Source organism: Anthonomus grandis, chromosome 1 (genome assembly GCF_022605725.1).
Source record: "Anthonomus grandis grandis chromosome 1, icAntGran1.3, whole genome shotgun sequence".
Classification (NCBI taxonomy): Eukaryota; Metazoa; Arthropoda; class Insecta; order Coleoptera; family Curculionidae; genus Anthonomus; species Anthonomus grandis.
In genome coordinates, this window is record NC_065546.1 from 13,832,572 (window position 1) to 13,859,601 (window position 27,030).

Consider the following 27,030-nt stretch of genomic DNA (forward strand, 5'->3'; position numbering starts at 1 on the left):
GGACGACCTGGGTAGAAGAATCCAGTTTTGTTAAATAATGGCAGATAGAATTGCAGCACAATCTTGACTAGTTAAAAATATTCCTTTTAATAATGGCTGTACTCTTATTTAATTTGGCATGTATATAAGCAAAACTGACGAGAATCCACGCGTATTTAGAAAAGGGTACGCCCAAAAAATTAATGTTTAAGATGTCATTACCGGCTCAATATTAATACCAGGAAATTGAAATGGTGACATGTATGCTAAAATGCAATAGCGGTCTATCGAACCGCTAATAGTGTAGAAATTAAAAATCAAAGTAACATAAACTGAAATTCATCTTTAGAAGAAAGCTTACTACAATTCCAAATTGTGCGGTTACCTCAAATCTGTGATTTTTAAACCGCAAGTCAAGTCTGCTGTAGTAATTCCAGCATAGAATAACAATTCAGAAATTCCGTGCTATATCCAGAAAAGCATTTATAAATTTAATTAGGTATTTTATTTCCTTTTCCTATTTTTTTCAAGTAGCAAACAATATATAATATTATTAATTGTAGATATATTATGCTTTTTTTAAATTTCAAAATAATTTAATTCTAATATTGAGAAACAGTAAGGATGTTTGCGTCACTGGTAAGTTACTGAATGTCTATTCAATTAAAACTAATAATTGCAGCTTTTAAAGCCAGTTTTCGGTAAAAAGAGTGTGAGTAGATGATACCTGGCTTGGCCTTATCTTTACTAAGAGCAACCCAATTTTAATTATTAACATCTTTACATTGAGTTAAAAAAAAGTTTTCACTTTTAAATAGAATCTACTTATTTACATCTCATGCTAACTTAGGTGCAGTTGGTAAAAGTTCAATATTAAATGATCGTAGATTCATTTAATTTTGATTTCAAATAGGTAAAGATGGCTAAGAAAAAATTATATAAGACTTAATAATATAAAGCATTATTGTCGCTTCCTTAGCGGATAAGCACGTAATGCCATCAGCTGTAGTGATTATACAGGGTGTTTCAGAACTATGGGATCTAACTTGTAGGGGTTATTCAGTGCAACAGTAGAAAACATTTGAGTATAGGGACATATGTCCGAGAAATGGTCCCTACAGCCCTAAGACACTATAAAATTTAAAAGGACGTTAAATTGCCTAAATAGCATTTAATTTTTGCCTTTTGGAAAGGCATTATTATAATAATTAATCAAAATACCTTTCTGCAACCTGAATACACCGATTTAGATGTCGCACATGATTTCGACGGACTTTACTAAAAATTTGGTATTTGTTTTAACTGATTCTGTGCTGCTATATTTCGTCTAATTATTCTATTTCTACTGGAGTTTCGTAGACCAAAGGCTTTACATTTCCCCACAGGAAAAAAATCTAGCGACGTTAAATCGGGTGATCTAGGAGGCCAAGAAATAGCTCTACTGTTATCGTTTTTAAAGATAACAACACACAAACATCGGTAAATTTTTTAAAATCATCAGCTATAAAATTTTTAAACATTGACATTGATGTTAACATTTTGAACAATTGTTCTGATGAGATCATATACAAAAGGTAGAAATTAAATGGATTAAATTCTATTTAGGCAATTCATCGTCTTTCCAAATCTTAACGCGTCTTAGGGCCGTAGTTCCATAGTGACACCTTTCTGGATATGGGTCTCTATACTCAAATGTTTTTTACTGTTGCACTGAATAACCACTACAAGTTTGATCCCATAGTTCTGAAACACTCTGTATATTTGATGATTAATGAAACCTAAAAAGTACATAATCTGTAATGGATCTTATATTAATGTTAAAATAATAATCTCGAGAGAACTGCTGCTTGGCTTCTTCCCTAAATAGAGGAGGAGACAATTGTTTACTTGTACCACTGAAGAGTGCGAGTGGATTATATTAACTTACTGTTTATTGTAATCAAAGGACCATAGCTTATTGAATCACAGCTCATCTATTATCATAATAAATGCAACAAACATGTACAATTTATACTTTGCCCATTTACTAGCTCCAAAAATAGGAAAATGGATTTGGAAAATGGACACCCTAGATTAAGTTGCGCTACATATTGGATCAACACACAACGACTGAACTCATAACTATACATCTATACTCTAAAAGGTAGATTTTCACTGAGTTTAGAGTGAAGGCAGAGGTTTATGAACTTTAACGAGCTCACTTTGGGTTTTTAGGGATTATGGGCCTAAGTATAAAAAAGATACCCACTTACGAGGGAAATAAGGAAACGTAAGTAATTTCTTACTATGATCGTCCAGAAGAGAAAGGGCCAACACAGGAAAGAAACTTACTTAGGAAATTAGTAACTTGCGATTCTTTTTCTTTTTTAAGAAACACTTAAATATCAAACATACATCGTGCCTTATGTGAAGCAGTCAACACCACTCAAACTCTACGAGTTTGAGCTATTTATACACCATACCATCGAGCAAGAAAAAATGCAGGCTTGAATGAGAAAACCACTACATGGGTCACGAGGTTCAACAAGAGTATGTCGGCATAGCGGCGTCGAACGACCTATTGACATCGAGATAGCTTTTTCCAAAAACCAAAAGTTTTCTTGTGGCTTTTCAAAATTAATTAATACCAGCAAGAAATTATTTTAAGCTTGTCGTAGGTGACTCTACGGTATGAAGTGACTGATGTAGGTATGGATATGAGGCAATGGTATCCAATCAGTATGTCACCGGTAGATGTCAAACTTTTGCACCAACGGAATATACAAAACAGTGTAATCTAGTTGCAAAGATACTGCACCAAGAGCAGGCAGAAAAACTAAACACGTCGTCAGCAGCCAAGGTACCCTATTATAAGTATAAGCCAACCAGGAACCAGTTCTGGAAAAAGAACAACACAACACAAATTGGGTTCGCACTGTATTTATAGACCAAACAACAGGTGTAATACCAAAGTTTCTGATCGAAAACATAAAACTGCTTAACCTTAAGGAACGTATCTATAAGCTAATGCAGAAGTCGATGCTATTATCCACATCTTGAATCGTTAGAAAGTTCATTGGAAAGCTAACGTCAACTAGCTTAAGCAACATATCATGTAATTAAAACATAGTCCGATAACATGAAAAGGAATGACTCAGAGCTTCATCCTTCTGATATATCTGGGATAAATGAACGTTTAGTAATAATTAAGAATGAATATGACTAAATCAAAAAAATAACAACACTTCGATCTAAATATTATGCATCTATACGTAAGATATTTCTAACATATTAAGTAGTTACTGGAAGCAATATAAAATCTACCATTTTTATATAATATCATCATTTATAAATAAGGACAGAATGCTGAGCAAAAAAACAAAAAGAAAAACCAGAAGTACTTAGCGATTTCTCTCACGTTTTTCAAAACATTATCAGGTAACGGTTAAAACCAGTCCGGCCCTGGCCTTGTGTGTGCGGGGGCTCTATCTGTAATTTATACCATCATCATTATCTCGGAAGGGTTATCGTACCCGCATCGGGCCATCGTGTTTTGTTTTCATGACATTTTCCGTTTTAATTTTCTTTTGGCGCGGACGCCTGTCAAGGTTGCACTGATGGAAAATAATAATCAGCATTTTGTTTGTTACCCGTAACTGAGGCGCAAATGCGGAAAAAGAATTGTTGGCGCGGTTTTAATGGGTATGTTTATGAAAGCCTAAAGTGACAGGCTGTTGATTGTGGGTAGGGAGTGAGATTTTAATGAAGGCAGTTTTTCAAAAGGGCATTTTGATAAGGCGGAAGTAGAAATATTAACAGACGTGAAGCAAAAGAGGTACTTACTCTATAACACCATTTGCTTCTGATATATAAAACAGGACGATTATTACAATTTTTTTTTAAATATAAATTTAATTCATTGTTGGAGTTATTATTTCATTACTCCTGTAGATGATTGTTATTTTAACATAATTAAAAATCTGCGTATTATGCATATTTTCTATATAATTTTTAACGCATAATATATCAAAGAAAATATAATTGAAATATTGGCAGAAAATATTATAGTTTTTTTTTATTAAAAGCACGTGCAACATTAATAATTAATATTTCTCAAACTTTATTTTATAAATTTCTCTATTTAACTAAATTTAACCTTGCTTAACTGATTTATAGAACTTTAGACAGTATTTATTTTTCTGTTTCATAAAAAATATAAACAGGAAATTAAATTAGCAGAGCTCGAAATAAATGTGACTGTATTTGTCTATAAAATGCCTTAAATTCGTCCATCATTTAATACTTTACATCAATTTAGGTAAATCATATTTCAATTTTAGAGCAAATATAAAGATTTATTTTATGTTTATTTTATTATTGTATGTATGAATTTTTTTTTCTGGATACGTATACTTATTAATTTTTAGCACTGTATCCTAATTTATTATTTTATTATTTATGTTTAATTTGAAAATATATTTATTTTATATTTAATTCTTATTTTAAAATTGCTTAGAAGTTCTTACATTTATTGTTGAATATGCCTTAACTTCTGATAAAGGATTTGATTTATGAAATGTTGACGAAAGGAAATATCATTTCTGACATGTACCGATTAATTTGAAGCAGTACATTAATAAGTATGAACATAAAATAAAACAAGTAATAAAATATAAAATAATAGCATTATACTGTTTTGAAATTTAAGAAATAAAAAAACAAAATTATTAAAAAAGCACCAACTTTTTACCTACTTTGTAATAGTTTTTAGTTTAATTCGTTTAACATTATTTAATTAATATTTAAAATCAATGAATTAAAAGAAGTTTATTCGCTTATATTAAAGCTTATGAAAAAAAACACGCCAAACACTAATTATTATTTATACATAATTTAAAATTACAGACAATTAAAACATACCATTAGATGTTTATAAAATATGTGAAAAACTATAATCATATATTTCTTAAATTATATGTTGCATGGATAATTACAATTTAGAGTTGGTTAGTTTAGACAGGATAATACTCTAAATTTTACAAAATATTTGTAATGTACATTTTTTAACTATATGTCAAAGAATGGTTTCTCTGTGAGCGTTTTAAAATTATACGAATTAAAAAGTTTTTTATTTATAACTTTTACACTACATGAAAAATTTCAAAACTTAATATTATTTTTAAAATGAGGTAGTATGAAGCATTGCTTCCAAGTTAAAAATAACACACATTTTCATGCATCAAGAAATCACTGAAAACGGATTTAGCAATAAAAAGCTTAGTTTCAAGGTTGGTACAGCAATTTTCCAAGATAAAACAAATTCCAAACTCATATACATTTACTATAATTAGGGTAGAATAATTAAATTAAAAAAAAGGTAAATAGCAATTTTGGTTTCCAATTTCTACTTTTAATACAATATTAATTATAAAACTATGTTGAAATATAGGTAAAAAAATAATACAACTAATAAATGAACAAATATGTGAAAGAATAACATAATGGTTAAACGTTGTCAGTAATTTGTCACCATGACAAGTAGGCGCGTGCTGATAACACTTAATTTTGAATAGCAGCTCGCACACTTCGTTTTTGAAAGTCAAGGATTCTCCAAGTATTAAAAAAGGACTATCGACATACTTACCATTTGTAACCCGTTGAATATTTAAGAAAAGGTGTTAAAGAAAAGCAAAGGTTATTTTTGATAATGTTCTCTTCGTTCAATTGAGTAGGATAGTGAGTTTTTAAATACCATATTATGTACTAGTCATGAATAGTGTTTTACTTGTCGTGTAAAACGTCGCCGTTGTGATGTGGTAAACATTTACAACTATACATGTTGAGCCCACAAATTTAACATATCATTAAGCCAAGATATTTCAAAGTTAAATTTTATAATGATGTTTGGTTTGGAATGTATAATAAATACTTATTTAGACCATTTTCCTAACCAGAACGAGTTATTGCTAAAATTATTTTTAAGTTTCTAATGGCAGAACTTTCCAATAACCTAATGATGGTCGATCCCACTTTTATAGATATTTTAGGAACTGGTTGGCCATAAATTTTACAAAAGATAAATCGTACGTAATGACCTAGTCAATTGGCTCAACAATCCCCAGTATTACCCCTTTAGACTGCTGAGAAATTTAGCTGCTGCTATCGGATCTATTACATCGAATTTAAGTACATGTTTTATTTCCAAAGATAGTCTTCTTATCATAAACCATATTAAATTTTTTGCGATTTCTTTATGGATAAGAATGTTTTATTTTCTTACTATAATATAGTAGCTCATACCTAAAAATATTAAAAAACCACATTTGCTACAAAATAAATGAAAAATTCAATATTTCAGTTGACGCGTTTTTTTTTAAGTTACTGAAGGTGATTAATTTTTAAATACGACTTACGATTATATGATTGTATAAAATTATATTTATGGTTATAATAGGCATTTGTAAAAAAATAAGAAAAAAAATTTTAAAGAAATATATGTTGATTTATAATATAAAATAATAGGAATGTTTTAGTATCTTATATTTTAAATTCTATACATAATTTTTATACTCAAACCGCTTAACAATGATAATGTTTAATATCATGTTTAGAGTATAAAAAGTATTTAAAATAAATTTTTCCCTATCATTATAAAAGTACTACGAATAATCAAATGGTTTTAATCGAGTTTAATTACGCTCAAGATAGTCATGGGCGATAATTCTAGAATAATAAATTTAAATTATATATTGAGGTTTTCAGAAGTAATAAATATCTTTGCTAGTATTACTTAATTAAATTTCCACAAGCCGATAACACCGTCAAGTCGCGTTAATTTTCTTATAAATTCGCGGAACCGCATTATCGAATACACAAATAGTACCTCAAAGAAATGGTAAAGTACTTTCAAGAATCCGACGAACGCCTGCTTTTTCACTTTAAACGATTTCCTTATTCAGCGCATGAAGGCATTTTAAATTCTTTTGGATTTAAAATGTTGTGCAATCTTTACAAATTAGTGTATATATTTGGAAAAAAAGATATACATTGTACTTTTACCAAATGCAGCATTACAATCATGAAAATGATGATTCAGGTTTTCAAAGTAAGACTTTAAAAATAGAACATATCTTACATTGTCATTAGTCTGTAGCTTTAACAATATTGCGACAGTAATTAGGCACATATAAGTTAGATTAGAAATAAATATGGCCAAGGTCTTTATAACATAAATGCAAACACAATAATTTAATTTATAAGTAAGCCAACCCTTAATGGAGGATATTTGGCTCAAACTATTGTAAGGTTTTATTTTAGTGTTTTTATTTTCTTATAATTGTCCCTATGAATACTATTTGCATTTCAAGAAAGTTAATGGACTAGAAGGTAAACAATAAATACCAATAGATTAATTTATCTCTAATATATCTCATATATATTTAAATATATATACACTTTTCTTAACCTTTCAACTAGTTTCTTTTTTCAATCATTTAATTTTTTCTTTATTTATATTTTATGACTTTATCAGTCTCACTTTTGAAAGACTATGATAACTTTGTAGAAGTATTTTAAAATAATTTTAAATTTTACATTGTATAGCTATTAAAAAGAGTAATAATTTATCTACACTAAAAACTGGAATGTTATTATCCATGAATGCTAGAATCATAGACTTCATATCATAACTATACCAAAAAATGTTAGGCACATACTTTTTGCTTAATATTGACTTGCAAATAAATAAGACTAGAAAATCATGTTTTGCAAAACTTTCAAGGGCATGAAGGCTTCATTGTAGCCTTCATGCTTCAATTAAAAAATATTCATCATTGAATAAAGAAATTTCCAACTGTTTAAAATTATTTATAATGCTGTTTATTATTAATTGTCGTGACTAAACATTCGAAAAGTATCGGTGCGTATTTTCCGAATTTTTGTTCATGCGTGGCTTATATACAGATATAGTGTATGTACTGTTCCACAATGCGTAAACTATCGATTGGTACACCATTCTCATTTTTCACAAAGATACCAAAACACAAGATTGACCAAAGCAAAGTAAACACAGTCACGGTCTCACAAAACATAATAATATAAAATAATTCTTATATTAGTCTAAAAAAAAAAAAAACTTGTACAAAAGAAATTATAAAAATAAAACAAAGAACATTTCAAAAATGGAATTCAATAATGTACTCTTGGAGAATCAAACCTGGTGTCACCTAATTAATGTACGACTGTAAAACCTGTAAAATCTATCTAGACCTTATAATAATTATAAAATGCAGCAACAAACTTGTTATTCTATTTACTTATTTAATTTTATTTATATTACACCATTCTAAAAAAAAATTGCGGAGCACCTGAAGATTTAACTATCATACTGTAGAAGCATAATCCAACATTGATCTCACGTAATAGAAATTCAAAAATTTCAGACTAAAGATATTAAAAGTCTCTGCGTTTCTAATGACAAAACCAACCATTCGGTAACTCTGTTTGATGTTATCCTAGATATGTAGCCGAAAAGAAATAGCGCCATCGAACCTCACCCCTAAGTCTCTGAATTCACTTGCTTTTGGCACATTAAGTATTTCTTTAGAGAATAACAAACAGCTATATATTGAGGAGCCTAATATTATCTTGAAATTTTATGCAGTTCACATTGTATTGCTGCTCTAATATAATTTTGCATCATCTACATATAGCAAACTATTCATAATGAGCTCTCTGATATACTATTTATAAGCGCATTAAAGAAAAGTTGTCCTAGAGCCCTGTGGAACTCCAGATATTGAAACAATTTGAGCCAAACTACGACTACAACATTCCACGTGCTGAAGGCGAATGGAAAGGCAAAAGTTGAAAAGGTATATTAAATGAGAACAAAAGTCATACTTTTGGTCAAGATTATTACAAGAATACCATAATCTGGTCGGTTAAAAGCTTTTGAGAATTCAGTATAGATGACGTTAACTGGTGAATTGGCATTTATTGACTTCAATACGTATTCTGTAAGATAAATTAAGTTTTTAGTGGTAGAACTGCCGTTCGTAAATGCATGTTGATATTGATCTATAAGACTTCTTATGAAATGATACCAAGCTGATGATTCTTATTATGTACTGGAACTATCTTTGATCTTATTTGGTAGCTTCCACAGGTGCAGAAAATAGTCTTGTTTTAGTTCCAGTAATACATCCTAAGCCCATTACTAGCGAAGTCATTCGGTTTTCAGCTCATTCATTCGGTCATTCTAATTTACCTTATTTTTAAAAATTTGCCTTTTTTAATTACTTCTTTTACCAGCTAAATATTATAGAATATATTGGCTTAAGCTTTATTAAATAAATGATGTTATGAATTTTTAAATACATATAATTTCCTACATCTTAGTCTATAATGAAGACGTAAATACTTTCGATTCGTATTCTTTTTTAAATCGATTTTCTTAAATTTCTTTAAGTCGGTAAAGAAAAACCTAGTTAGTGATTGAAATGGAAAGCAAGCGAGTTTTTTAAATTTGGAGAAAAAGAAAATTAATTTTAACCTCGGAAGGTTTTTGGCATGGTTCTATTCGCAAACTTGCCATCAATTTTGCAATGGCAATTGGCTGATCAACAATACAGAACAGCTAGTCCTGCTCACGAGGATCACTCGGAGACGAAAATTTGACGAGTAATCATTCAGACATCGATATTTTGATTTTAAAAACTGTCTTAAGGAACTCTGTTACCAATAAAGAAATTTTTCAAGAAAGTGTGAAACTTTGATTGAAAATTAAAAATTGTCTTATTCATGATATCTAGTATATATGAACCAAAGTAAGAATATTGCTTGTTCTTACTTTTTTTTTATAAAATTCCTGTTCGTTAAGAAACATATTTACTGATTTAAGAACTATAAAAACCAAATATTTTTTAAATTAAAAGTATCAAAATATTCCATATACAGTCCAATAACATACAAAATTAGTTCTAAATATTATTGACTGTACCCCTCGTTTCCAGTGACCGATTACAATAAAAATTTCATACAGCGATAATCAGCAGAATGATATTCTGAAAAGTTTGTTGGCAGTTAAATCAATAATTTAAAGCATTTAATTTTTTGGTCTAAAATTTTTCATATATTAGAAACCGCTCAATTAATATGTTATCAGTTTATATATTTATACAAATAACTAATATTTAATACTAACATGTAGGGTGTAACCTAGAAAGAGTTCTTTTTCGAAGTCTTTTAGTAGAATTGCTGGATTTTTCATTTATTACTATGGGATATCTAGATTCCTAAACTGCCGTCCTAAGAAAGAAGGTCGTATCTGACAATTTTATCAATGTTAGGTTTATACAATATTTAGGATTGATATATAATTTTCTACCTATTGCACTAGAAACAAGAGTTGTATATTGCAAATTAATGGCTAAAATTTCCTTATGAAATTTGTCATAACTGTAAAGTTTCCACGGTTCCTAATAAATCTTATCGGATCTAGCTAATGCTAAGAAAAACTGTCATATTCGCACATATACGTCTGTTCCTTTTAGGACTAGTAAAATAAAAAAAAATTAGTGTCCTTATTAAGTTAGTCGTATATGGCAGATACTAACAAAAATTGTCGTATATTATAATTTCGCCGTGAGCTAGCGAATGTGCAAACAACATAACCTAAATTTATATGCCTGGTTTGAATGTTAAATTAAACAGTAAGATAAGAATCGATGTTTTTTTAATATTTAGTGGTTTGATTACTGTTTTATTCTTCGAGAAATATTGACGATAAATAGATAAAGGTAAGTAGTTTTTTGTTTATTTATGTTGAAAAGTGTTTGAAATCTAAAAACTTGCTACTACTAACTAGAACTTGTTTTAATTTTTTGTGCTAATTTCACTGTATATTTTGTATTTTTGAAACAAAATTATTTTGTATATTTTATAATTGTATTAAATTTAGTACTGAAAAGTATGAAAAATTAGTCTCGGGTTTAAGCCTCTAATACGTTGTTTCATCATTTTAACATGAATAGCAAAACTCAAAAAATCATACAACCTGCCACAAAATCTACCATGGAAAAAAATGAACTAACTAGTTCGTTGGAATCGTTTGCTAATTTTTCAAAAGATTGTGATGATTTTGATAAACACCAAGACTTTGTCTTATCAAACTTTGAAAAGGATGCGGATTTAGTCAGTAGTTCATCGGAAGATAACATAAATGAATTCTTAGATTTAGAAGAAGACGACCTTCCTTTGCCCATCTTAAAAGAAAGAGACACTCCAAAGGAAATAAAAAAATGCTAGATTCTATGATTAAAGAAGTTTCAAAAAATTTGGATGGCTGTTAATACAAAAAAAGGTACAATAAGGAAAAGGAAAAAGTATGATACTTCTCCTGCAACACGAAAACAAATAGAGTTAACATGAGAAAACAAAAATATTCATCTGTAAAAAAAAAACTGTGGTGAAAAGTGTACAAAGAAATGTATTACAAAAATCGGTACGCAACGGCAGAATCAGATTAATCAGGAATATTGGGACTTAGAGGAAAAAGAAAAGCGAGCCTTTATACTGCATAAAGCTAGCACCATTGGTGTTAAAAGAAGATCAATCATTTTAGCTGCTGAAGGATCCCTAAGAAATAGATCTGTTCAGTATAATTTACCTGATAAGAATGGCTGCAATCAAAATTTTTTTTGGCAAAATTAGGGTATGAACAAAAAAATGACCGTGCTCTTAGAAATGTTACTTTAATAAATTAAGGGACATATATTGCTCCAAAACCAGATAATAGAGGTAGAAAACAAAACGAAAATAAACTTGATGAAACATTGATTGAACAACATGTTGAAAGCTTTCAACCCACAATTTCGCATTACAGACGGGAGCACGCCCCACTACGAAGATACTTGCCAAGCGATATTACAATAAGGGCAATGCATCAAGATTTTTTATTAAAGCTTAATGCTAAAATTTCTTATGAAATGTATAGAAAAGTTGTTGCCAAAATGAATATATCGTTTTCAAATTTAGGTCATGAGGAGTGATTTGACTGTGAATCATTTATATTACATTGTATTTCGACCAAACATGAAAAAGAAAATATCTGCCAAACTTGTGAATTATGTACATCATTCAAGAAACATCAAGATGCATATCGGAAAGCAAGGGAGGAGTATAAATAGGATAGTGTTGCGAAAGATGGTTTATACTCAGCTGACCTCCAGAAGATACCTTTCAATTATCTATCTAAAATTAAATAATTAATTTTTTTACTGTTACAGGTTATGCTTCCTAGATGCGAAATGTTTAAAGAAATAATGTTTATGCCGAGAGTTATTGCATTCAACGAAATATTTGTGCCAATAGGGAAATCTCAGGAAAAACCGTTTACCTTTATTTGGCATGAAGGTGTATCGGGAAAATCCAGAGACGACATTATTTCAACTTTTTATAATTTTTTTTAACATATATAATTAATTCGAACGAAATCAACCTAAAAACTTTGAATTTAAAATATTTTCAACCTGGGCACACTTTTGTGTCTAGTGATGCTTCATCGTCAAATTGAATTAGCTTAAAAAAAAAGTGTATGATTTCAAAGATTTCAGCGAATGTGTTACTTTAGCCAATTCAAAAAAGGTAGTGTCAAAGAAATGAATATAAACAATATTTATACTTTTTCGGATTTAACCTCCCAATATAAACTAAAGAAAATTAACCCCAGACCCTATTTACAAGATATGGTTTTTGTTCAGTTCGAAAGAGGAATAAGATCTTTGAATTATAAAACATCTTTTTCAGAAGATTTTCAGTCCTTGAATTACCTATTAGCCAAATATGAAACAGGGCCCTTACCTCACCCTAATCACAAAATTTGTGAGAGGGGTATATCCAAAGAAAGAAAAAGTAACATTTTAACTAAAATTCAAAGGTTGATTCCAGAAAATTGTTTACCATTCTGAGAAAATCTCGTAGAAGCTGAAATAGAAGTAGCTCTAGATTGACTCAAATTAAAGAAAATACTATGTTTTAAAGAATAATATTTTTGTTGTAATAAAATATGTTATTTTTAAAGGCTTAATAAAATATTTTGACAGATACGATTGTTTTTCTTAGCAATTATAACTAAAATTATCTAGAAGAAATGGCATATCTGACTTATCCTAACTGTAAGTTTTGAAACATATTCCACATAATTTAAAAAAAATTATACTTCTTAATTACCTATTTCATTTTATAACTTTAAATGACACCCTCGTGTAAAAATATATAAAGTGCAGATACGACCTTCTTTCTTAGGACGGCAGTAAAGTAAAGACTAATTTTCGAACTTATCTTTTTAAACACAATATCTTTTTAAAAAATTAGCACGCCGTTTCGTTTGAGAAGTATCTACAACCGTTTGTATTATCAAACCTACCTTATCCGAGGTTATTTAGTATTAATTTAAAAAGGCATCTAATTTGTTTTCTTAGTTTTTTTGCTAATAAACACTAAGTGGCGCCCATTATTAAACATTCAAGATCAAAAATATATGTTTTGCAATTCGTATTTATATTCACTAAAGCTTTTAATAACTATAAGCCTCCAAGCATCCTGCCTTCTGCAATCTTTTAACCAAAATTATTATTCAGGAAAGAACTGTTATCTCGCTTCTTTCCACAATAGTATTGTTTAAACGGGCCAATAGAAAGATTAGTGCAATTAATCACCAAGAGTCTGGAGAAAGACTAATATATTAAAGAGTAAGAAGTAATAAAGAGTAACTCTGACCACGACTCGCGACTCTACTCACACACTACATTATGCTGACATTGACTAAACTTTTGTACTGCAACTACACTCAACTGTAATACCAAAACTTTCACGGTGTGATATTTTCTAGTTTGTGTATTTAATGGTTTCCAAAAAGGCTTACTACGTGCATAATTTTTCAAAAAATTACATGGGAAAGCGCTTATGACGAAAAAGTTAAATTATAAGTTTTATGTATAGTAGTAGCGTTTAAGAATAGGTGATTGAAATTTAATTCTATCATCTTCGTTTTTTACTATGAAATAAATTATAACGGAATTGGAAAACAATAGTTTTGTATACGAATTATCTAATATATACTAGCTTTAGTTCAAAAATAAAAGTTTAATCGCATTTATAGTACTCGATGATAAGGCAAGAAAAGCAGTAGTGCCAAGTATTAAATATTTTAAATTGCCATAATTTTTAATAATTTATCCTAAGGTTTTGAAATATTTGAATTTTTTTTATCACTTTTTCCAAAACCTCATCAATTATTTACTTGTCTCGGACACATCCATTTCTCGCACATTTTCAATCAAATGGAAAAACTGTCAACCTTGAAACTAAAAAAAAACAAATTCGCTTGCCAATTTTTCCAGCCGGGAATTTATTTTTGAGAAAAGTTCAAGTTCAGTAGTCAAGGTTCCCAATTTTTTTATTACTTTTAACGTCACTTGAGGGTCTTTTATGCAAATAAAATTAGTAAAACACCTTCGGCTCCAAAGTTTTAAACTGCATATTAACTAACGATATTAACTAACGATCATTGCCTGGTTATGCTTACTAACTTTAACGCTCGAAAATTCCACTAAAAGTTGATTGAACGAAATAAAATGTTTTAACGCTTTTATATGCCTTATGCGTGTGACCTTCCATGTAACAAGATGTGCATTAAATTGTTTACGTTTACCGTTGGGCTATATAAAAAGAAATTTAATTGGACGTTTTTTTTAAAAACGTTATTTTAGATATATTGGTTAAAAGCTGTATCAAATTGTGGTTAAAATGAGATAAACAATAATATACTAATTATAAATAGACAGGTTAAAAAATTTCATAGGATATTGTATTATTATTAAAAATAAAATAAAATAACACTACAATTGTGAGGAATAGGCTTTTTAATGCTTTTTTACCAATTTGTAGGGTATACATATATTATAATAGATCATATAGTATTCTATTTAATACTGTATGGCCAATACGTTACATATATTTTCAGAATATTTTAATTACATATTTCTCTTTATATTCAAGTTTTTGATGTAGAGTTTTTTAAATTTCTAAATCAGATTTTTTACGCATGATATATTAATACTAACAACTATTGATTTTTAGATATAGTTTAGTACTAATAGGTTTTTAAATTAAGAATATTACTTTGTTTTAGTTTTTAGAGTTTTTTTGATAAAATTTGGAATAACAATAATAAATTAGATCAAATCATAATAAAACTTTAATAAACAATAAATAAAAAAAATAATTTTTAATTGAAATATTTAAATTTAAAAAATATTAAATTATAAGAGGTCAATATTGACAATATTTTTTTTAATATTTAAATCTTTTTTCGATTAAAAAAAATAATAAAAAAAATAACGAAAAAACTAAAATTTCTATTAAACTAAAAAAATTTCAACAAACCTTTCTTCAGTTGAATTCTAAAAGCCAAAAATATTTTTAACTAGTAAATTTTAAATTCATTAAACGTCCTTTTTTTTATTTGATAGATAGATTTGTGTACCCTAAAATACAATGTTTCCAATCAAAGCAATACTTGGCCCGGGTAAGCTTGTCGTGCAAAGCTAACAACCTGTCTGACAAACCATCGTCTGCTTACAGATCCAATAATCCGTTTCGAATGAGGACAGACCCTACAAAAAAATTGACAAAAAACACAATTCAAACAGCGTTCAAAGACGTAAAAATGTTGCTGGAAATAAAATAGCACAAAATACATAGCTGTGTTGCTAAAGACAAAAGAGCTACAGCCGAAGTAGTATTACTCAAAGCAGAAGAATATGTAATATTATAAAATATGACTCCTTATTCAGGTTAATATACAATACGTAAACGAAAGGAATCTTAAAGGGTCACTGTATATTGGAAATGGAACTCTCAACCTAATAATTGTATTACTTTGGACATAAGAAAGAATAAAGAAAAGCTAGGAACATTATATAAAAATCTAGACAGTAAAATGGAAATCATATCAGAAAAATAAGGTTATAATGGGAAATCTGAATTCCAGGGTTAAAAACAATATATTTTACATGGAATAAAACAGTAACAAAAAACACATTAATAAAAACTGCGAAGCGCTAATAGACCTATCCGTACACTGGAACATGAAAATAAGTAATACCTTTTTGTATATAGCTCCCAGAACTATACGCTCAACCTAAATATTAGACGTAAGAAGCATGACCTAAGCCAATATAGAATCTAACTACTACTGAGTTGTGTATAAGCTGCGAATACATATACAAAAGAAGAAAGTACCAAACAACACAACTAAATAAAAGCTAAACATAGAGGCTATACGAGATCCAACAACAAAAGCACCATATGAAGATCGCTTTAGTTCAAAAATCAAATCCGAAGATGAGAAAAGACAATCCCAACAAAGGTGCTGGGACAAGATAAATACAAATATCACCAACGTAGCTACTGAAGCTCTAGGTCTAAGGAAAGTGGGAGTTATTAAAGCTTTTCGTAACAAACAATAAGATACGCCACTAGTGAAAGCTCCGATTAAGGAGAAACGAGAACAGTACATAAGATATACGAGTAACTAAACACCGAAAAAAAGGAACCGGTAGATCCAAATAAGAAACAAAGTCAATACAGAAATCAGAACCATAAAATAAAACTTCTGGGAAAGGTAAATATCCAAAATGGAGCACAATCTATACAAAAAAAAAGAAGGTATGGGGAATCCTAAAAAGAATTAAATTCAAAATCACGGCATACTCACATACGGTATACTCACAAACATACACAAATACTAAAAATTGAGAACTCCAATGAAAAACCTACTTTAAATATGTATACACAAATATTCCACTCGAAGAGGAAATCAGAAACGACATTGAAAAAGAAGGCAAAAAAACTTGAAGAACCTCCGGAAAAAACCAAAAGAACAATGTTGGAACAAACAAAGAAAATTATCAGCAGGAAAACATCCATTCTAGATAAGATACCAAACTCGTTATTAAAATATAGGGAACACCAGCTAATAATTTGCAAAATTTTAAACATTAGCAACTAAAAAGTTCTAAACGATTGGAAAAAAAGCATAACCATTCCCATTTTTAAAAAAGGAAAAAAAAATTATCAAAAAACTATAGAGGCATAACCTTACTAACTTCAGTAAGGAAATTGTTCATAAATATCTTTAAAATAATAGTTAGCAAGCATGTAAATATATTGGAGAAACAAGAAGGGTTCAGAAAAAAATCGGTTAACCCTGGATGATATCTTCATAGTCACGCATATAGTGGATAATGCTATCGAATACAGAAAGTCTGCATATATGTGCTTTAAACACCTTACTAAAACATTTTACAGGGTGAGATCAAACGACGTGACAGATATTCTTAAGAAGAAAATGTAGTGACAACCGTAATATACATTATAAGACAGATAAATTGCAATAACTTTTTAAATAATCCCATAACTTTTTAATCTAATTCAAATAATAAATTATGTTAAAAACACCAAGGGAGGATATACACTCACAATAGAATTGAAAATTATGTATTATTCCGATAATGTTCTAATTATAGCTCAAAATAAAGACGACTTAAAACGGCTCCTATACTCATTTTATGTAAAAGCAAAATCCTTCAATATGCATGTATAGACCAGAATAATTCAAGCCATTGCCTTATTCAAAGAACCAATGAGATTGACTTGCCCTGGAAAATAAAGCAATAGAACAAGACATGTGTTGCAAATACCTAGGCATAAAAATCACTTCAAGCCAAAATAAAACAGATAAAGTAAAAAAATAAGCTAACAAATCCAGTCAAATTAAGTGCATTTTGTAACATCTAGAATCTATCTAGAATACCAACATCAACAAAAGGTTAAAAATAAAACTATACAAAACCTATGTTACTCCAGTATTAACCTTTATTATATAAATAAAAGCTAACAACAAAAAAACACGCGATAAAAATAGCAGAAATGAAAATACTAAGGAACATTTGAAAGTTCAAACTAAAATACAGAAACAAAAATCACAGACATTACAAAAAATATCGCACGAGATGGAAGATGTTTCAACTGAAGATCTCCAAAGAGACGGATGAAGTTATGAGCCTCGACATTTTAAGAGAAATAAGTTGGAAAATATAGGCTTAAGACTTACTACAATAAGAGATAGAAGAAGAGAAACTATCAGACTTCAGGAAAAATAAAAATTAAATGTTATAACAATATTGACTAAATATGTCAGTTTTAAAATTGGATCTGTAATCTGAGTTTATCATTTTTGATTCATAATTTTTAAATATATGAGTACCTGTGGACTAAAATATATGCGCTGCTTTCTCTATATTGCCTCCTTTTAAAGCTGAATACTAATTCATTTGAAAAGAAAACATAAAGACGTAAAACGTCTTAAGTCATAAAATATTTAAAATAAGCATAATCTAAATAAATACGACATTCAAAATATTTCCCAGTTAATATTAACTAAACTAATTTAATATGTTAACTGACTTTCTGCACTCCAGTTATCACTAATCACAAATATTCAGGATAACCCAACGAAAAGTTTTCTGACTCTTTTATTATACTCTCTCTACATTTCCGGAAAAACACTTGGACACGGTACTTTTGATTTCTTATAAGAAATCCTTTTATTTTTAGCCCTTATAATATAAATTAATAGTATAATTTATTGCATTCTATATTAGTTTTTTAAATGAAAATACCCATTTTTTTTAAATTTTTATATTCTTTATGAAGTTTTTAGTCACTTTTGTTTAATAAGGTGCATACCATCTTCAATCCTTATGTGCATATTTGCATTAATAAAAATTTACTTAATTTAATAGTTTTTTAAGAATGGATTGTAAGAAATAAAAACTTTGAGTACCAGCCAGAAAGGGATGGATATTGAACATTGATTGATTCAATCCAAGAAAGAGTAAAAATAACAAAGCTTTATGGAAATGGGAATATTGCAATTATGTGACAAAAAATATTAACGATAAGTATGTCGCTAAGCTGAAAAAATTGAAAAATTAAATCTGTGTTTAATATTTGCCGTAATGGCCCTAATAAGAAATAAAGTCGTAGATATAGCAGTTTTTAAATACGTAGCACTTGACATTTCCCTAAGCACTCATGGATTAAGTGGCTTTAGGGTTTACACCCTCAACATTACAAAAAACTTTAACAGATAATTAATTTTACCCGTACAAGTTAAAACCTGTCCACGAGCGTCATAAAAATAATATTGATAAAAGGTTGGAGTTTGTTATAGGATAAAGTTTGTTATTTTGACTTTTTTAGAATTTAATTATAAAATCAGTTAGCTTATTATTATACAAAAGTTAATAAAAATTTTAAATAAGGAAATTTCTATTTACAAATCTAAGGCGTAACGCATTATTTTATCACCCTGTATTGTACGGCTCTAGAAATTAAAATTACAGTGGTGGCCAAAAATATAGAAACTTTTTTAATTTGTATTTTTTTTAAATAAACCAGGAACTATAATAAAGTTACTCATATTGTGATAAAGTATATATAATATATTACCTAACTTAACATATTAATTTGAAATTAATATGTTAATTCCCATTCAGTTTGCAGTATTTCCCACAATTGAGCCTTGTTTGAAATCGAATGGTTTCGAATCTTCCTGTCCAAATGATCCCATAAATTCTCTATGGGATTCAGATCTGGGGACTGTGAAGGCCAATTTATCAAAGCAATGCTCTGTTCATTTAACCAGTTTTTTACAAATTGTGACTTGTGTTTAGGGTCATTGTCTTGCTGAAACAACCATCTCAATAGCATTTCCTCCTCAGCATACATGGCCACAGAGAAATAACTCCTCTTTTATCAAAAATAATAAACAACATTCTTTTGCTTTACCTCCATTGAAATTTCGTTATTTGCTGATAAGCTGTTTATTTATATTTTTGAGAGTTTTCGCATTGCGATATTTTCTGCATTTTTTGAAAAAGTTGAAAGTTTCCATACTTTTGGCCACCACTGTAAGTCAACCAGGGTTTTTCTCATACATACCTTTAAACATACCAGGAGACTCACAAATAAGGTGTAATCTTTTCGGTGGGCCACCTAGTATATTTTAGGTAGTTTATTTAAAGCTAAAATAAAATAAATGAGAGAAGACTTTTATGGTAAATCATTGATAATATTCTTGACTATGTCAATGTTTTTAATGAAATATTTTTTCTGCTTTCATCCCTTTAACTATTCAGTATGAAATCCCGATTAAATGCATTAACTTTGAAATAACATAACACATTATATACCCCTTTACGACAGCGGATATATGCAACAGATGAACCCAACGGATATTTGGTAAACCTAAAGTGCAGCTGCGTTAAATCATTTAAATTCAAAAGTGCATTGCTACAAACAACACGATTTTAAGAAAGATAAATTTTATGGCTTTTATTCAAACCAGTTTTGTACAAAATGTAGCTAAAGATATGGATCAGGGCAATTAAATTTGCAATTGTAAAAAGCAATAAAAAGTTTGTAAAATTTTTACCAACCGTAATAAAAATAAAAATAATATTTTTAAGGAAGAAGCCAATTTTAAACGTTAACAAACTTAAATAACAATTTATTAAATAATCATTCTTTGGGGCTTCAAGTTTCTTTCTAATTTTTTAATGCCGTCAGAATTTTGATCTACATTTCCAGTTTTGTTTATAGACATTTATTAAATGCTTATTATTTGCTAAATTAAAAGAAAACTTCGTAATAAAATTAAGACTTTTTTGTTTTAAAGAATAAATTAAATTTTAGTACCAAATATAATAACAGTCTTAATATTATTGATTTTCAATTGTAACTAAACTATTATAAACTATTATAGCCGATAATATCTCAATACAACTAAGAACTGGAATAATAACTTTATGTAGAAAAATAGTTTCAAAAAAAATTAGAAATTCATGAACACTTGTATTGAGAATTGATTTAGGAAAAAAAATTATGTACGGCGATTTATTTACTTCAATAACATTAAATATGCTAATTTTTAAAATTTTGTTTTCTCGCTAGAATTTATTTGCTTTACAAACTAGCTATTGATTTAAAATTTTTTAACTTTTTAAAATTAATGCCTTAATTTCAAATCTATGAATGCAAAACTCCTTTTATTACTAGAAGTAATGGACAAAAAAATAAAGAGTGATAAGTCTTTGAACTTTTCCAAGCAGATTCTTTATTAAGAAATTTTATGATTTCTCCTTAAAAAATTAAGTATCTAACAAATTAAGTATCTACAAATATTATAAAAAAGAGGTTTGACTACAAAAATATTATTTTTTTTTATGGGACACTCCGTTTAAATCAAACTTTTAAGTCAAAAAAAAATACCAAAAAGCAGTGAAGATAATTTACGAAATAATAATAATACATAAATAATATTCTTGCTTTTTTATATTTTCCCCTGAAAATTGACTTTGTCACATCATATATAAAGATAATTAACACAAATTATTTTTTTTGTGTATTACCTTTAAGATTTATTAAGTTATTTAAGATTTTCAAATCCATAAATTTTAAAATACTAAAATTTTCTGCTATGTGAGAACAAAACGTCTTAAAGAATTTTTTAAGGTATAAGTTTTTTCTAAAATAATATATAAAATTTTTTAAAAAATATTACTCATAAATTAAACCGATTTATTTAAAGCTAAATAAAATGAAATAAAATATTTATTTTAATGAAAAATATACGAGAAAAGAATATGGAAATTTAAAACCTCTAACCTAAAAAAAATTATATGTATCCGCAAAAGAAGGTATCATTCATTGGAGAGCAACAATTTTATCAAAAACTGCAAGAAAATAATTGCGGCACATATTTTTAGTATATATTGTATTATTTTGTAAACTTTTCGTTAGCCAAAGATGTCAATTGATAATTATATAAAATTAAAAATAGTAAAAATTTTACAGTAATATAATATAAAGCAATAGATTTTTCTGTATCAATTACATGTTACATAAAAATCATATTCAGATGAATCGGTAAACAGAATTCTCAAACCTAAGAATATGTGGGAAATTTTTTGCTTGAATATTAGAAATGTCCTCCAAATCATCTAGACAATGTAAAATAAATGAATATATTTGACCTTTATTTAGTACCAGTAAAAAAATATCAAAATTACGAGGTCTAGCAAATTTTGCTATTCTATATAACCATCACATTACATTTCATGAGAAAATTGGTTCCTTTAGCAAACAGTAGTATAGGTCCATGAGATGAATAACAATTATTATAATAATAGATGAGACAAGACTACTTTCTAAGTTCCAACTTCAAATTTAGGCTAAACTTAAGGAAGAAAATCATATTAAAGCCTATAGCATGGTGGCAACAGGAAAATGGACACATTACAAATAATTAAGAATCGTTAACAAAAATGATATTACAAATAGGGGAAGTCTTTATCTCCAAGAAAAATGCATGTCGGACACTTAGGTAAATGTATTATGCATTTCGGCTGTGTAAACAGCCATCATCAGATACAGAACATTACAAAAAACATATACGTTCACCAAATAAACCAAAAAATAACAACGTTGTTGTTTTTTCCCGATAACGGGTAATTTTTTGGTTCAACTAAACAATGATATCAACTGCAGTTTAAAACCCCAGGAGATATTAATACACGTAATAGATAAATGATGATAAAAGCCGATAATCATTAGTTTGTGTGATTCAAGAGAAGAGATGTTTTAAACTTATACTTAAACTTTAAAATATTAATACTTGTAAACTTTACTGGCAACTTGCTTAAAAGAGAAATTGATGTAAAAGAAAAAAATCATTTTAAATTAATGAACTTCTAGATTTAGTAAGATTGTATGTGTTTATGCCTGGCATTAATACTGTAAAGTGTTGACCTTGAAATAAAAATACTATCTAATTGCGTATCTCCGGTAGAGAAGTTGATAATCTGATGCTGAGAGGTATCCAAATGAACTCTCCAGCGATTTTACATTCTTAGACATGAAAGTAAATCCAATGCTTGAGATATATGGTAGCGCCTCTTAAGACCAAAAATAAGTCTACAATATGCATGTTGCATTAGTTAAACTTTATTTTTTTTATGGAAACTAAGGCAAGGATAATATATAAAGTCACAATAGACGATTACAATAAAATAACTTTAAACTATAAAACTATTTTATCTTAACTTCAGCAACATGACAGTCAATGTTCAGTTGTGGATTCAATAATAGACCCAAATTGGGAGCCGCCTCCACATGCACTAGCAGTTATATGCACAAGGAAAATATAAATTTTGGGACTACAATGTTGAACCACTTTTAAAGCAATATAATTAGATTTGACACATTTTCCTTTAAAAGCAATCAAAATTTGGTGAAAAATTATTGATGTAGTTAAAAAGATTACCATTGTCAATTTTGCTTTAGCAGCTGTCGTCAATAAATTAAATAAAAAATTGCATAATACTTATTAACTAGGGTAAAATTCAAAAGATTTATAGGTAGATTAATGCATTGCATAGATTTATGCATCCTGAGTTTTGCAAGGTTTTGAGCTAAGATATTGTTATCTAAACCGCTGCTCTGCTTTACTGCGAGCTGCTTGTAAATACCCAGCTATCATTATTTTTGGATTGTTTATACGTGTAAATCTAAATATCTATCACGCATAAGCATTTTCACGTTCTCCTATCAACCAATCGGCTTTTAACCTTTTTAAATTTTACTGGTCTGGTTTATCAAGTAATAAGATAATAAAAGAATTAAAAATACTAATTTTTTCATTTATATTTTTTTTACAAATAGTTGCAAATGAATCTAGATAAAATAAGTCGCTCTTCAAATATAATGGGTAAAACTTACACAAGTAACGGTAGGAAATTACTTTAGGCGGAGCTTTTAATTGAGATATTGATAAATAATGTCGATGCTCATAAAAAAAATCTATGGTCAGAAATATATTAGCATAAAAAGTTCCAACAGATTTTGGTTTAAAAAATTTATAATAAATTTAGATATAAAATTGATTTTTTACATGAGCTTGCTTTTTTAGAAATTTATTAACTTTTATTTTTAATAATTTATTAAGTATTTTATTATTAATTAAGTTATTGTAGTGTATAAAAGTGTTATGTATTAAATTAAGTATTTAATTTATTAATTTTTAGTGATTCTTTTTTTATTTAGACTCTGCAAATTTTGTTAGCATAGAATATTGCATGCATTTATTTGGCATAATGCGTAGAAAACGACTTTCTCTAATCTATCCGATTTTTTAGTTAAATAAAATTACCCCTTTACATAATTCGATGTAAATATTTTGTTTTTATTTTTTGTCATTTTTTTAAAGATTTTCTTCTCAAAAAAATATAATATATTCAATTTGAGGTTTACTTACTCTAATTTTTTTATTACCTCATTATTGATTCGAAGTATTAAACCTTTGGTTATATCACAAAAGAGAGCAAATAAAAAAATTTACTTACAGTGAAGATGATCTACTCTCCCTCAAGCCTTCTTTAGGTGGCGACAGCCTTACTCGATGATCATGGGTCATTTTGGCTCGCATGCTCTGGTTTATTCTCATATGTCTTGGTTGTAATGGCGGAGGAGTTTCTTTCCGGGGACTTTCGGCAATTGATGCACGTTGTGCTCTAAAAAAGTATATCTTACATCAATTGAATTTAATTCAGTGTTATGATAGTTTTTTTTTAGTAAAGCAAAAACTAATAGAATTATAAAGAAATATTCAAATGCTTTCGAATCCAGGTTGTCAATGCTAGAAGAGACTCACCTATTCTCTATACTAATTCCCAATTAATAATATAGTTTATATCTCTTATTTTACTTAAAACAAGCTTATTTGCTCAATTTGCAACTCTATTTGCTTACGTATTTACTAATTTAGTATTTTGCTTTTACCTGTGAGTATCGACTTTAGGAGACGTGGAAGTTTGTTTCTTATATTCTTCCTTATGCATAGGCTTAAGTGGTTCTGGAAGATGCTGGTTTGCCAGTCCGTTGACTTTTTGACTTACAGCTACTTTGCCATTAAGGACTAGTTTTTGAGTTGATGGGTACCTATAAAATTATCTTTGTAAATAGTTTTAATCTGAAACTGTTTTTTAATAGTAGTACTTCTTGTAATATATAATTAGAAATATTCTAAATTATAATTGCTTAAGATTAATTTGTTTTGGAAATTATTAAAATTTAGAATAAAAAAATGCAAATAGCCTAAATATCTCCAAAGACACTTTCTAATATATCTTAAATTATTTTCTTATTAAGAATCAGCAATAATATTAGTTACTCTACTTTTATACATTTAAACAACAACAATTCACTGTTATTTTTTTTTGGCAAACGTATATTTATTAATATATAATTTTTTCATCTAATACAACTACAAAAATTGTAATTTTTGCCAAACAATTTATAGAATTGTAAAAAATTAATTAAATTAAAGGAAGCAAAAGAAGCTTTTAGATTTTTATACTTTCACTTAAAAAAATACTAAAAAAAATCTATCTTGAGTACTTTTAATATTATAGGCATTCATAGAAAAACCGAAAAAAATTGACACCCCCTGTTGATCTTTTTAGTACTGTGGCTACAAATTTTTGAATTTCTTATCAATTTTTATTTTAATGTAACCCCAAATAACCCGCGATAAATTACAAAACTAAATTTAAACAAAACTGTTCACATGTTTACAAAATTATTATATTTTTGCGCTTGTGGTGAAAATTGTGTCTTTTGACCATTATATCGCAAATTTAACTATATAACTGTTCTAGAAAAGAAAATTACTTCACTGTTTGGCAAGTGATTTCAAAAGTTACTAAGGCGTATCTAATCTAGATTTCAAAATGGTAAGATACTCGCTAGATTATTGCTTAAATAGGTGTGTATTTGTGTGTTTATTTTTGTGTATGTATTATTTTTTTTAGTACATAGTCAAATGTATGCCGCTGCTCTAAGCTAAGTTAATTTTATAGTCAAAATAAATAAAGAAACAATTCAAAGTAAATGAAACAAAACTTTATTAGAGTTACAACAAATGCTCAAATTATCTGCCCTCATTCCTAATACACATTCTAATCCTTTTTAGAAAAGATGGTGTTATTAATCGGGCAAATCTTCCATTGTTGATCTGTTCAGCGGCTGTCTGTATTTTTTGACGCAGTTCAGCTACCTCTTCTATAGGATTATTGTAAACTTTGTCTTTTATTGCACCCTAATAAATGAAATCCAAAGGATTTAAATCGGGCGAACGTGGCGGTCACGCGATTGTTCCACCCCGCCTTATCCACCTGTTCGGATATTCTCTGTCCAGAAATTCCCTTACTGGACGAGTATAGTGGGCCGGGCAGCCGTCTTGTTGATACCACATGTTTCGGTAAATATGAAGTGGCACATCTTCTAGTAAGTCTGGTAAATAATTTTCCAAGAAATCTAGGTAAACTTCGGCGTTCAAATTTTTCGGAAACTCGAATGGTCCAATAACTCTTCCATTAAGTATTCCTGTCCACATGTTTTCTTTAAACTGGTATTGTGACCGGTCCTCTCGCTGTAAATATGGATTTTCCACATGCCACTCATGTATATTGTGGAGATTTATGTATCCATCCTTCTTAAAAGTCGATTCATCGGACCATAAAATTCTTTCCAAGAATCGCGGATCTTCTCTATATCCTTGCAACATTATTTGACAAAATTCAAGTCTTGCCGGGTAGTCTCGAGGTAATAAACTTTGTACTGATTGTACGTGGTACGAATGTAACTAGTTTCTTTTCAATATTCGATGTGCCGAACTTTTAGATACGCCTGTCCTTGTTTCTATTCCACGTACTGAGATAGTCGGATTACGTGCAACTTCTTGTAAGACTTCGGCTTCGTAGGGCAAGCGCGGTCTGCCTGCAACACCCATTTGATTTGGGAATTGGCCCTCTAGAAGTAATCGATGCACATTTAGAAATACTCTGTAATCTGGATAATGCTCTTCATTTGGGTACCTTTGACGAT

General features: G+C 28.7%; 1 protein-coding gene across 2 annotated transcripts in view; it reads right to left on the reverse strand.

Annotated features, from left to right (window-relative positions):
• The window catches only part of LOC126737691 (protein Shroom), a 267,451-nt gene that overhangs the window by 86,888 nt on the left and 153,533 nt on the right, over nucleotides 1-27,030 (reverse strand). For both annotated transcript variants that reach the window (XM_050442804.1, XM_050442724.1), the window contains 2 exons: nucleotides 24,925-25,083; nucleotides 24,489-24,656 (listed from right to left, as the gene is read on the reverse strand). In XM_050442804.1, coding sequence (XP_050298761.1) covers nucleotides 24,489-24,656; nucleotides 24,925-25,083 — 327 coding nt within the window. The remainder of the gene's footprint in view (nucleotides 1-24,488; nucleotides 24,657-24,924; nucleotides 25,084-27,030) is intronic.